The following is a 13,357-nucleotide window of genomic DNA, read 5'->3' on the forward strand; positions in this document are numbered from 1 at the left end:
TTTTTTTCTATGCGATTTTCATAAATTGCTACTGTGTGTAAATCATAAATCGCGATGCCAAACTCCGCTTCTTTGAGCACGATATTCGTTGTGATCAGGTTATAGTCGCCAAACGTCTCGATGGTAGTTTTGAGGTCCGTGACAGGGAAGTTGGAAAGGAACGTGCCATTCTCGACGTTGGCGAGAAGGTGGGTCCTATCGAAGAGCACGATGTCGAAGGTCGAGATAAGGACCTTGCGGTGCTAGAACCTGACGAATGTCAACCAGGACTTGAGGGTGCGAACGCCCGTATTGGACAACATCAGAGTGGCCTAGAAGGCATAGCCTTGATCGAAGGTAGCAGAGAAGCTATCACAGTCGGTTGTCCGCTGGACGAGGGCATCATTCTGGCCACTGCTAGCAGGAAGAGGATGACGATCGTCATCGGATCGTCGGTTATTTGCCTTAATTTTTTTTTTAAAGAAAAAGGGTTTTACAGTGTTTCACAAAAAAAAAAAAAAAAGGAGAAGATGACCAAAAGAGAACATTTCATGTTCATTTCATTGAGTCTGAACATGTATTTTGGTAAATAGCTATGAGAGGACATTTCTCCTAAAACACATATCTAACTTTTTTATATGTTATTTTATTATAAAGTAATCGTGGGTAACATTGGCATTGAATCATGGCAAGTCCCAAGTTATTCCTTCGTACGCCCCTGAAGACAAATTCGCGTCTTTGGGGGACGTGGGGCATCACATTCACTTTTCGTTGCATCTGAGCGGGCTATGTGCACGCACTGGGCCTGAATCCGATCCTTGAGAGGGAGAGGGAGAGGTCGTGAACGATCTGAGTCGTGCGCTGCTGCCAGTTCCCTATGATGGCGCTGCCCGTCGTCGAAACAAAAGCCAAGCAAAACTTGTTCCCACCCAAGGGAAACAGGACGTTGTTATGACCCAGCACCAACTTCGCCCCTCCCTGGAAATAGAACGTTATGTATGGCAGTCCTACGGTTTTGTACCCTGAGAAGTTGTAGCAAGTATCCATGATGCTATAAGGCTGAATCAAAGGGTACTTCGCAGTCCACTTCCGGAAAGCTGATCTGAGCGCGGCGTACGCCGCGGTCGGCAGCCGCGTTATGATCGTGCCGGAGTCCAAGATCGTGCCGTAGCTCAAAAGGAATGATGCCGATACCGGCAGCACCTGCACTCCCACGTTCACCTGGACCAGTGTAACGTAGTAGAAGGATGGGTACTGGGGACTTGTGAGCAATGGCGTGTATGACGCGTACTGCGATCCCGTGCCCGACCCAAATCTTAGAAACCCGGTCGAGTTTCCCGTCGGTAGGCAGTAGGAGAAGACGCGGCCGTATTTCTTTGATGTCAACGAGACGAGAGAGAGATTCTTCCTTCCCAACCCGAGCAGCCCGGCTTCCTTCCCGAACAGCCCGGTGTTGGTACTGCCGCAGCCGAAGGGGAAGCTGGAGAAGACGTCGGTGGGTGTCATGGTCAAGGTGTCGCGGCCGAAGTAGCCGGTGGTGAGAGAACTGTCTAAGTAACGGACCAGATACCAACACTTTGACAGGGTGCACCTGGCCCAGTAACCCTCCGGCTTTAGCTCGGCGCAGTCGGCTGAGCTGCAAGAGTACCGGAATGTAAAGGACTGGGTGGGGTTGAATATGGCGCCCACCTGCGGGTGGCACGAGACGCATGGCTTGCACTGCACCCAGGTGAAGTCGCTCCCGGTGTCGAAGAAAAAGAATAAGTCCTTCCTGGGCCTGCCCAGACCGATCTTCACGATGAATTGGTGGGTGCCCTATTGGCTGCCTGGGTACGTAGGAAGGCTCTCTTTGTCTGACTGGACGTCTCCTGAAGCCTTGGACATAATCCAGTTGGCCCGGATCTCGTTTAGCAGGAGGAGTTCGGTGTTATTCGGGTTGACGGCCGAGTTCCCAAAGGGTGAACATGCTCCGAACCGACTGACCAGCTTAAGGACCGAGGAATTACCTTGCTTATCTGTAGAATCTGCAAAAGGTAAATAGAACACAATGTGAGTATGAGTTAAAGTTTGAACTAAAAATATTGGGAAGCAGATCAGGTCATGCTGAACATGAGCGTTTTTGCTCATGCGGACATCGTGGCCGTCTGTTTGCATTTTTGGATGAATGCCACGTGGTTTTGTTGACTTTTGAGCTTTTTAAAATGCAAATCGGATGGCCACGATGTCAGCATGAGCAAAAACGCTCATTTTCAGCATGACCTGATCTGCATCCAAAATATTGTGGTTTCTTAGCACAGTGCAATCATCGGTAGAACATTGAAATTTTATTATTGTTGTCGAGGAAAAGGATTCAAGATTTTGTAAATTTTGATCGAGGAATATTTTCGTTTTGTTTGAACGCATGTGATGAACTTGGGGGTTTACTCATCGTCATTATTAGAATGGGATTTATTTATATTGTTGCCTTCGTATATTTAAATCATATTCTTGCTTTCTTGTTTCAGGCAACATAATTTCGTTCGGGCTGCTCTCTCTCTCTCTCTCTCTCTCTCTCTCTCTCCTGGTAGGGCCTACTTGTGAATGCTATTAAGTTGGCGGGTTGTCACAAGTTCGAACCCATGGTTGTTGTCCCCTGCCGTAAGGTTGAAGTTAGGTGTACTCCTGGGCCGCAGGAGGGACCTCAAGGGTTGGTAATAGGCACTTTCCCTTTGATTATCAAAAAAAGCAGAATGTTTGTTTTTCAATTCAGGATGAATGCCGTTTCCCTTTTATGCAGGAGGGATTGTACGTAGGGGTGTCAACGGGTCAGGTTTGACCCGGACCCGACCTGTACCAAACCCTATAGGATCAGGGTTTGGTGATAAATAAGAAGACCCGATTATAATCCGGGTTGGACCCAAAGGGTCATATTAATACATGGAGCTCGGTATGGTTTGTGAAATTTTATACCAGACCCAGGAGCATGACCAGAGTTCTGATTAAGATCCACATATTTTCAATGTAAAAATGATAAAAAAATATTGTTTTGGTCTGATTCATCTAGTCTTTATAGGATCCGGGTATGGTTTCTCTTATAGTAGGTCCAATTAGAACTGGATCCTTTAGTGACAGTTTTTTGACTGCTACTAAAGGCCCCAGTTTCTATTGAGCGGTGGTTAAAAACTGCCGCTAAAGAAGGAAAATGCACAAATAACACGTTTTTGCCCTTTTTTGCATTTTTTGTAGTCATCCATCACGCCTTGTGATGGATGGCGCCATGTAGCTGCGCACCTAAGGGTTGCACAACTACCATTCACTATATATATAAGATGAAAATCATTGGTTCAAGCTTTGTCGACTCAATCAGATCACATAGATGTGTGCAGCATAGTTTGTTTGCTAAGGATCAAACCTTGTATCAGGTTATTTTGAGATAAAAAGTATGATTTTTTAATCATCAAATTTTACTGCATTGTACTTAGTTGATTTTTGAAGTCCTTAAGAAGCCTGCTTACATGGCACAATCAGAGGATTTAGAACTTTGTTTTTACTAAAAAAAACTTATAGATCACATCCATAAGGATATATATATACTTATAGGAGGTTATTTTGACCACATCTGAGCCCATGGATGTTTTCAGTATGGTCAAAATAATAAGAATTGAATCTTGGGTCTTATTTTTTCGATGCAAAAATATGAGGTTTTTGAGGATTTAAAACTCTGATCATTATAAGCTGTTGATTTTTCAACCCTAAAACATCTAACATATGCGTCAGAAAAATATTATTCAAGGGCTGGTTTATACTAAACTAAACTTGTAGATCACGTATAAAGAGCCATATGAAAAAATAATAACAACAACAATAATAATAATAATAATAATAATAATAATAATAATAATAATTCATTAATTAATTAATGTTTTCACTTGAAGGCTTGCTACCTGTGTGTGTGTAATCCTTCTTATTTATGACAGAGTGACCTTACCATTTATCTTATTCAATCCCAGTAGCCTCCTAATTGTAATGCTCCTTTTTTGTTAATTACATAGGGAAACCCTTGCTAAGTCAGGAGACCTGCCGCATTTGAAACTCCTGCCAAGGTAGGTCACCATGCCTAATGGCCGCAAAACCCTAAAGTCACCCTCTCAACATATAGGGAGCCTGCTGCTTCAAACTTATGACAAGGGATTCACAACCCAAATATCGAGTGTTTTTCAAACAAAATTTCAACGGCCTACACTGTACCAAAATTTCAAAAAAAAAAACATATTTTTATGTCCAAAAACTAAGATTCAAAAGCTAATTTTGACGGTGTTAAACACGTTCATGAGGTCAGATTTAGTCAAAACAACCTCCCCTTATGAGTTCTTACAGGTGGATTCCTTACCCACAAGTGTATATATATATAAGGCAGTGGGAAGCTACCCTACTGCATCCCTATCATATGGTACCAGATTGCTTGGGATCTTAAATTTTTGGTGTTTTTTCAAAATTCTGATGTGTTCAACATGATTGATTTAGTAGAAAATGATACTTGGATCATTTGATTCCATTGCATGAATAGGTTTTTATAAGGTTCAAAAATCAAGAGTCTACCATTTCTATAACTTTTTGAGGCTCAAATACCATTTTTTCCATCCAAAATGCATAATCCAAGTGTCAATTTCTAGTAAATCAATCATGATGAACACATAAGGTCAGAATTTTGGAAAAAACACTGAAAAAGTTCTTAGTAGGTAGGGTTGGTATATTTTCTATCCAGTAAGTTTTTATTTCTCTCTCTCACTATATGTATATATATATATATATAAGATCATGTTGTCCAATGTTTTATATATTTCTAAATTTTAGGTTAATCTTATTTTTGTTAATAAATTGATTCATGACTAATTGTAAAGTCATATTCACTGCTGATCATTGTTTTTAGGACCCATATTCAAACATAAATATTGGAACAGGTAGACTATAGGGTAACCTTTACATACTTGAGATTGATAGTAAACATGCCTTAAATATTTTTCGTTCTTCTTTTATTTGGCATTCTAGACATGGTCCTTTGTTGAATTTAGGACTTTAGATTCTTATTAATTCAAATAAAGCAAATGACTCTATATCTCATGATCATTGTTCAATTTGTCATATTGCCAAACAAACTAAACTCTCGTTCTCCAAGTTCTATCTTCTTTCAAACCGTTTGAATTAATCCATTGTGCATATTTATGCAAGATATCAAACCCCATCTATATGAGGAGCACGTGGGTCACTACTTCTTGACCATAGTCGGATGCACGTGGGTATATATAAGTCTGAAACTTATAATATTTTTAAAGATTTTGTTATGATGATTCATTCTCAATTTAGTACCAATGTCTTAAGTCTTAGATCTTTCTGGAATGATATGCAATCATATCTTACAAAGAAAGGGATTAATCATCATCACGTTGTGTTGCAATCTAGCAACAAAATGAGATCGTCAAACACAGACACAGAGACTTAATGTTGCCCGTGCTCTTCGTTTCTAGGCTAACTAACCCAGCAAATTTTGGGGTGAAAGAATTCTTTCTGCAACCTACCTTGTATATTACATTCAAAAGTAAATTTGTCAATCTTAAGCACGTACATGTAAATTAACCAAACTTATATCTAGCCATACACCATCCACTCATTCATCTGACAAATTTTCATGCTCACCAAGCTTAATTTTATTGCACAGTAAGGCCCAGCATAACTGAGCTGAACCAACCTCCCAATCAAGGTCAAGATCATCATCAACTGCAGGCTCCAAGATTGAACCCAATCTTAGACTGGGCGAGATCGTGAATAATCTTGGTTTTCCTTTGCTGCCAACTCCCTATCATCCCCAAGTCTGTGCGTGAATGAAAAGCTAAGTGTCGAAAATATCAGCAGGTGAAGCCTTAGGGTATGCAGACATGTAACCTTGGAAAGCAGCCTTGAGTGAAGCAAAAGCCGCGGCGGGTAGATAAATGATTGCGGTACCCGAATCCAGAAGCGTGCCCGGGTTCGAAAAGACTGAAGGAGATATGGACAGCAGCTTCCCTCCCACGCTTATCCCTTGCAATGAAACCAAGTAAAATGATGGAGCTTGGGAATTTATAAGCAATAGAATAAATGAAGCGGATTGGGACCCTTGGTCCGACCCTAATGATAAAAATCCGGCTGAGCTTGTTGTTTGCAGGCAGTAGAATACATGAGCCAGGATCAGGTGCGATCACATGGCACACTTTGAAGTGTGCCAGTGCCCCTAATGCCCTCCATCTTTGGCTGACTGTCAGTTGTGTGGCTCAAAAGCAGATTGAGGGCAACGGTGCAAAGGCACACTCAAAGTGTGCCATGTGATAGCACCTGATCCTGGCTCAGAATACACCATCATAGTACCTGGCTGTGAAGGACACCAGAGAGAGCTTGCTCCTTCCCAACATGAGCCGCCATGCTTCCTTTCCAAACTGTCCAGCTTGCTCAATACCGCCGCCAAATGGGTAATTCGAGAAGACATCGGTACTGGTACTGGTCAAGGTCAAGGTGTCGCGATCAAAGAAGCCGATTGATTGGGTTTCATCAAGGTACTTTAAACTGTACATGCATTTTGATGAGCGGCACGAACCCTGTGTTCCCTCGAGGGACAGCTAATTGCATTTAGGCCATGTTTGGAAACTAGTAGTTGGGATAGGAGGTGTAATTTGAGGAAGTGAGAACTGCCAAATCCTGGATTTGGCAGGTAAATACAATGGTGAGAGGACCTCACTTCCCATCCCAGCTACCAATTTCCAAACGACCACCACAATTATGCATCCCCCGCCCGAAGCTTGAAATCCTCCTGCCTTCTGAACCCGGCGCCTCCGAATGCCCTAACCAGGCCTCCCTTTTCTTCTGATGTTGGTCATTCGATCGATGCACGTTCAATAGTGGAAGCATGATCCATGGTATAGCACCTGCCACCAGGGAAAGGATACTCCATAGTGGTTGTTCGGTCGGCAGCATCTGCAGGGGAACCTCTTCTTCTCATACCGCGCAATCCAGTTTTCTTCCCGAGGTAGTTTGATCAAGTTTTTGCCAAATGCATTAACTTCTATCCCAGCTCCTAGTTACCAAACAGGGCCTTAGTTGGGTTGCAGCCATAGTACTGGAACGTGGGCGAGCTCAAAGGGATGATCCTTGGGCCCTCTTGGGAGTAGCTCGAGGTTAGGCTGGGCTCACACTGGACCCAGGTCACGTCACTCCCTTGTCGAACAAGAAAAGGTAATCCTGCTTGGGTGTGCCCAGTCCAATGCCAGAGTAAGCAGGAAGGCTTTATTTGCCTAGGCCGGCATCTGGGGATATTTCGGATTGGATCCAGTTGATACGGGCCTGGTCATGCTGGATGAGTTCAGTGATGTTCCGGTTACTGGTGAAGTTTGTGAAAGGGGAACAAGGTCCGAACTGACCAACTACTCTTGCCACCGACTTTCCTTCACCACTGGTGGAATCTGCAGAAGACGGGAATAGATACAAGCGATCATGAAAATTTGCTATCTGAATAGGCCGTGCTGGCTTTTTACGAGGTGTTTATGCATGTTACATGATCTCCCTGTAGTTTTTTTTTTATATAGGAAAGCTGGGGTTAGGCAGACCCCTACCAGTAATTGATCAAAATATCAATTTACAGTAATCTTCCTAAAAGAATGCTAATCCACAGAGTATAAAAAACAATCAACAATGATCTATTTTAGAGGAACATATTTTTCATTGGGCTTTCTATACATAAGCCGTCTCCCAAGAGCTCAAAAAATCAGTGGCCCTCGCACTAAAAATTTCTGAGTTTTACATTAAACCAACTATTTCAAGATTGTCCTATAAATAAAAACTATTTCAAGATTGTGTTTCCTGGTAAAGAACCACACTAAATGAATCCATGGACCGTTTCAGCAGACAAATCCAAAGCCTACCATTAACCATTAGAGACTACAGAATAAATGATATTGGACGAGATCCTAAAAACAATCACACCACAATAAGAGAGAACGATTTTAACACGGTTCGGTGTAAAAATCACCTACGTCCACTGAACACCTCACTATAATCACTCTAGCACACGAGGTGTTTTTTCATACAGGTCGTTTTTTACTATATTGTTAGGGGACCTCCCTACTACATTTTTATCTAGTGAGTGTCCTTGATTTTTGGTGTTATATACATAACTGTTACATTGCAATTTAGTAATAACACCAACTTTCTCATTTTGTATGTTTTTGAGTTCCTTTGTGCTGAGATAACATAAATCAACCTTTTGCCTTTACCAGCTTCCTCTTCACACGCCTTTCCCATCTCATTTTGTATTTTTGGACCTTCCTTTGTGCTGAGATAACATAAACCAACCTTGCCTCGGCCGGCTTCCTTTTCACACGCCTTTCCCATCTTGTGAGAATCTCTATCAGCCTACTCACTTGACTTTCCCTGTTGGTGAGGATCACATCCAGCCTTGCCAAACCTGTGAAGATCACGTCCAGCCTCTTCACTCGACTTTTCCTGTTGGTGAGGATCACTATCAGCCTTCTCACTCGTCTTCCCATATTGGGTCTTGTGAGAATCTCTATCAGATCCCCCCTTATATATGGTCCATAACAGAGTCGATAGTCAAATTAGAGAGCACAGACATTTTTAGAAGCATTTCTTGGCAAATTTGACCATACAGATGTAATCTTCATGGTCAAAAACTAGAAATACGCTCTTAGATAAAAAAAAATCATGCATAAATAAGATTTTTATAATGTAGAATTTTTTTAAAATTTTAAATTGTTGTTTTTGAGCGCATTATAAAGTCTTATTTATGCATAAATAAGTTTTTATCTAAGAGCTTATTCCTAGGTTTTTAATCATGGAGGTCACAATTGTACATCAAATTTGCCAAAAAACACATATATAAAGGATTTTTTAATGTAGTTTAGATGGTTTGTACCTCTCTCTCTCTCTCTCTCTCTCTCTCTCTCTCTCTCTCTGAGAGAGAGAGAGAGATTGCAGTAGCGCTATGAACGTCTCTTTTTCATTCAATCTAACTAGGGGTGGCAATGGGGTCGGGTTGGCGGGTCGGGTTGGCGGGTTGGCGTGTCAGCATACCTCAACCCGAACCCAACCCGTTTATTAAACGGGTCAGCTGTGGCAAACACGAACCCGACCCGTTTAATAAACGGGTAACCCGACACGACCCGCCAACCCATTTAATAAATGGGTTGGGTCGGGTAAACGGGTTTTCAGGTTCGCGGGTCAGGTTGGCGGGTTGACGGATCGGGTTGGCAGGTAGGCAGGTTGGCGGGTCGGGTTGACGGGTTGACCCACCCGCCTAACCCGTTTATTAAACGGGTCAGCCGGGTTGGCGGGTTGGCATACCCCCAACCCGAACCCGACCTGTTTAATAAACGGGTTACACGGGTCGACCCGTTTATTAAACGGGTTGGCTTAAGCCCAACCCGAACCCGCCTAAGAGACGGGTTGGCGGGTCGGGTTGGCGGGTCGTGTCAGAAATTGCCACCCCTAAATCTAACCAAATAGATGTATCAAGCATAGTTTGCTTGTTAGTAATCATGCTCTGGTTTGTATTTTTCTGGAATAAAACTGTAATGTCTTAATTCAACGCATCTTGTTACATTGTGGTCTCTTGATGTCTAACAGCCCCAAAACCCTGATTTTTATTAAAAACACCATGTAGATCGCATCTGGAAGGTTTTTGTAACCATCCAATCATTTGATTTGACTGCACATGGTGGGAGCGCAGGGGGACAAACAAAAACTTAGAAAACATGTGTGAAATCTCTCTCTCTCTCTCTCTCTCTCTCTCTCTCTCTCTCTCTCTCTCGAAGCGTGGACCTCATGTATGACACTTGTTCATACCACCACTTGGTTAGGGGACATCCAGTTGATCCCTTCAAACTTGGAAGTTTGAATTTGGACCGATGCATGGTATCATATTCAGTTACGGATCTAGTTTCCCTTGATTATAGATTGGTAGTCCCTTGCCTTGATTTCGTTCGTTATTTTTGTTTGTATTAGCTTTTAAATTCTTGATTATCCAACTCTAAATTTAGTTATCTAATTTGGAATTAACCTATTTGCTATCTAAGCATATTTACCTTGATCCCTTTTAATGCCCCTCTTTTGGTTTCTCTCAAATGAATAAATATTTGCTCATTTGGATTGAATTATTGTAACTTGCCATCTAGGCTAAAAACAGGTTGCTTTAAGATAATATAAGATAATATAAGATAATATAATATAATATGAAGGAAGTAGGTTTCTCTCATCCATATTCTTCCAAGATGAAGTATATAATATGATATGAATGATTATGGATAGTTATGGCAAGGCAAACTCATCCGATTACATATTCAGTTAGATAAGTCCATATCACACCCCATTTTTTGACGTTTACACTGTCAAGTACATTTGAGAGCAAGTGTTAACAGTCGATGAAGCCCGCATAAGGGCTAGATAAAAATAACCTTGTGACATAGATTCAGCCCATTTGTGATCAATTAAATAGTTAAAAAATCAATGTCTCCGTGTCTGATTTTTCAAAAATTATGCAAATTCATGTCTCATATCCTTGTGACATAGATTCAGCCTAATCTACAATAGAAGGTATAAAGTTGGGTTCAAATTAATTTTATGGTAATACCAGATCCAACCACAGATTTGGAAATAGAGGGTTTTGGGGTTGGAGATGGAGATGGATGAGATCTAATTTATATATAAACATAAAATCGTCAAAGTCATTCAAGTTCCAACAAATCCAATCACCTTGTCATCTAACCCACATACACATTCAAATGGAACCTACTTTTAAATCTGCATCCAGGAAAAAGGTTAGGGGAACCTACTTTTAAATCTGCATCCAGGAAAAAGGTTAGGGGATCCGACCTGGCTTGATCCATTTTTTCGCCTATCCTCGAGGAACATGTGAGTCATTTGAAAATAAAGCGAAGACCACTAGCACAAATCTGGCTATTTTTATCTTATCTACAACTTTTTAAAAGGCTTTAAGACTTTGGATAAACATTCTTTTGGACGATTATGATAAGCGAGTGATTGTAACCTAAGTAATTTAGGTTATCAATAGGTTATACCAAGCAAGTTTTAGCAAGAACTTAGATATATAAATAGGACCTTCACAATGGTTACATAATCTTCTATTTATTTATGATTACATATCTAGTTTTTTCTCATTAGTGGCAGTCTCTTTGATCATTTTCTTCAATCTCGTGCAATAAGTGCAACACGCTATCTTTTTTTAACGAGGAATGGGGAAACCACCCAAAGATCAATGACCTAATCATACTTGTTGGAACAAATGGCGGCCAAAAACAAGATTTATGAAAATCAAGATCTCAAGCCCAGAGGCACGTTCTTAGGAACTCTATCTTTACAACTTTAATTGCCCCTTCAGTATTTTTGAAGATGCGAACAAGGTTTGTAAGAGACTGAGTTCCCAAGATACAATTAGGTTTAGACTCAAGAACATCACTGCTTTGCAAGATCAGATGACCTCTCTCACAATGAATTTTACAAGCCAAACGAGAACACAAGAATAGAAAGAGAGAAAACTTGCGAATTAAGAAATTTAATGATTCAAAAGACTGAAATCAAGAGTTTTAGACCTTTTGAAAGCCAATCAGTTTTTTGTGATAAATGATATTAAAAGCCAATCCAACAGCAAAAATGATCATGAACTGTCACCTGCCTTTGACCTAAGGTCAACGACCTCCAAAACCAACAGTCACAACACCCCATAAACACCATATAAATGTCTTTTAAATACTTTTAAACGGCCAAACCAATCGAGAAGAAGAAAGTCAAATACGATTAAGTAAAAAGGTTAAGCGGTCAAAATGAACCTCGATGCCTCACATGTACCTCTCGCCACTGCAAAAGTGCACATTGTGCGCACGTGCGAATGAACGGCGAGTCTGTTCCTGCGTAAAGCAAGACATCTAAAGGCCACCCTAACACACGAGTTACTAAAGTATAAAATATAGAAGAAAGACTTTTTATCACCGGAAATATCACTCCCTTTTAGATATGGGACTAAGCACTTTTCAAAGCAGTTTAAGAAGAAGCAATAAAAGCACCAAAACTTCAAGAAGAATATGTATTTTCTCATCATAAAATAAAGAATATTTTGAAACTTTTACCAAAAGTACACATGGCCACTTTCCCAACAGTGAAAACCTGTAGTGCACTCCTCTCCACCAGGGAGTTGCCTTGCTTCGGCATGACCAAGGGGCATAATACCCCTGAAACACACTACTTTCACCTCGATAATATTTAACACGAAACCATGAAAGAAGGAATACATTAAAAATCCACTTAGCCTAGATATCAACCCTTCACTGAAAATTAATAACCAGAGATGAACCTGGACGGTGGTTCATGGTGATCTTCACACAATGGACAACACACGCAGGATCCACTTCACCCGCATTATTTTTATACATTGCTACATCAACAATCACTAGGACCCCAATTTCCTACCTTCTTTACACCTTTCTTACATCAAACAATTGAAAAATTGCTTGGAGACACCATTGGAGATCTATTTAACTTGACACTCAATACATCCATTTCAGTCATATAAAAGCAAGAGATGAGCGATCATGAGCAGGTTGTGGTCTGCCTCTTGTTGGAGTGGGTGGTCTCTGAATGTTGAGCTCCTGAATAAAATGAAAAGACAATATTGCTGAGAAAAAGAACAAGCACATAATTTAGCTTATTCTCTTAGATGCATCTTGTGAAGGAAAAGAACAAGCAGATGGGCAGATAACAAACTCACCTGCATCCATGTCAACTCCATGGTATGGTCAGGCGAACATTCTGGTGATTGGAAAGGTGGTGGAAGTGGATGAATCAGCTTGGGCACAACCACCAGATCCCTACCAATTACAAGTAATGCACCAGCATTGTTTGCCGTTCCTGACAAATGTTCCATGCAGCATCAGCATATAATACAACACAATGACTATTTTATCAACAAATACACAGCCTTTTGGGATACAACCAAACAGATTAAATTACCACAATAGTTTGTTGCTGAAAACAAAGTGATCAAATGTCCCTGTGCAAATCGCTCAAAACCATCCATGACGCATTCATGGGCTCTGATGATGAGTTGCAACTTGTTCTTCTTGCAAAAGTCTATCACTCTGTCAGGCTGCATTTACATAAACATACAATATCAACCACTGAGATGGAACTCCAAACAATGCAATCAAAGAAAAAAATAAAGAATCCTTTCATTTCTAATTTTGCAGTACGTTTCCAACATCTTGCTCCTCAAAAAGGTCGCCAATGACATGGTGACATAACATCATGCTAGTCATCAAAAATGGCAACCAACAGAATAACTTGACAA

The 13,357-nt window shown here is 40.9% G+C and overlaps 2 protein-coding genes across 2 annotated transcripts in view; both read right to left on the minus strand.

The window, feature by feature from the left end:
* Positions 1–765: 765 nt before the first annotated feature.
* Positions 766–8,528, minus strand: LOC149831224 (aspartyl protease family protein At5g10770-like). Its single transcript, XM_090012960.1, has 3 exons — positions 8,243–8,528; positions 1,838–2,003; positions 766–1,756 (listed from the first exon to the last, which is right to left on the minus strand). The coding sequence occupies exons 1-3, from the start codon at positions 8,526–8,528 to the stop codon at positions 766–768; spliced, it is 1,443 nt and encodes a 480-aa protein (XP_089869086.1).
* A 3,555-nt stretch (positions 8,529–12,083) lies between these two features.
* BSL1 (BRI1 suppressor 1 (BSU1)-like 1) overlaps positions 12,084–13,357 on the minus strand; it is an 80,350-nt gene continuing 79,076 nt past the window's right edge. The window contains exons 20-22 of the mRNA XM_090013748.1: positions 13,021–13,156; positions 12,779–12,918; positions 12,084–12,659 (exon numbers count right to left, since the gene is read on the minus strand). Of these exons, the coding sequence (XP_089869874.1) occupies positions 12,576–12,659; positions 12,779–12,918; positions 13,021–13,156 (360 nt within the window). The 3' untranslated portion in view covers positions 12,084–12,575. The remainder of the gene's footprint in view (positions 12,660–12,778; positions 12,919–13,020; positions 13,157–13,357) is intronic.

This window comes from Nuphar pumila, chromosome 7, assembly GCF_984573655.1.
Source record: "Nuphar pumila chromosome 7, dmNupPumi1.hap1.1, whole genome shotgun sequence".
Classification (NCBI taxonomy): Eukaryota; Viridiplantae; Streptophyta; class Magnoliopsida; order Nymphaeales; family Nymphaeaceae; genus Nuphar; species Nuphar pumila.

Excerpts from the sequence above, each read along its gene's own strand:
- LOC149831224 (XM_090012960.1), bottom strand. The coding sequence starts at position 8,528 with ATGGGAAGACGAGTGAGAAGGCTGATAGTGATCCTCACCAACAGGAAA. Across the intron at positions 2,004-8,242 it reads GAAGCTGGTAAAGGCAAAAG|ATTCTACAGATAAGCAAGGT; the intron begins GTTGATTTATGT and ends TACCTTTTGCAG. Across the intron at positions 1,757-1,837 it reads AAGGCTTCAGGAGACGTCCA|GCCCAGGAAGGACTTATTCT; the intron begins GTCAGACAAAGA and ends CGGTCTGGGCAG.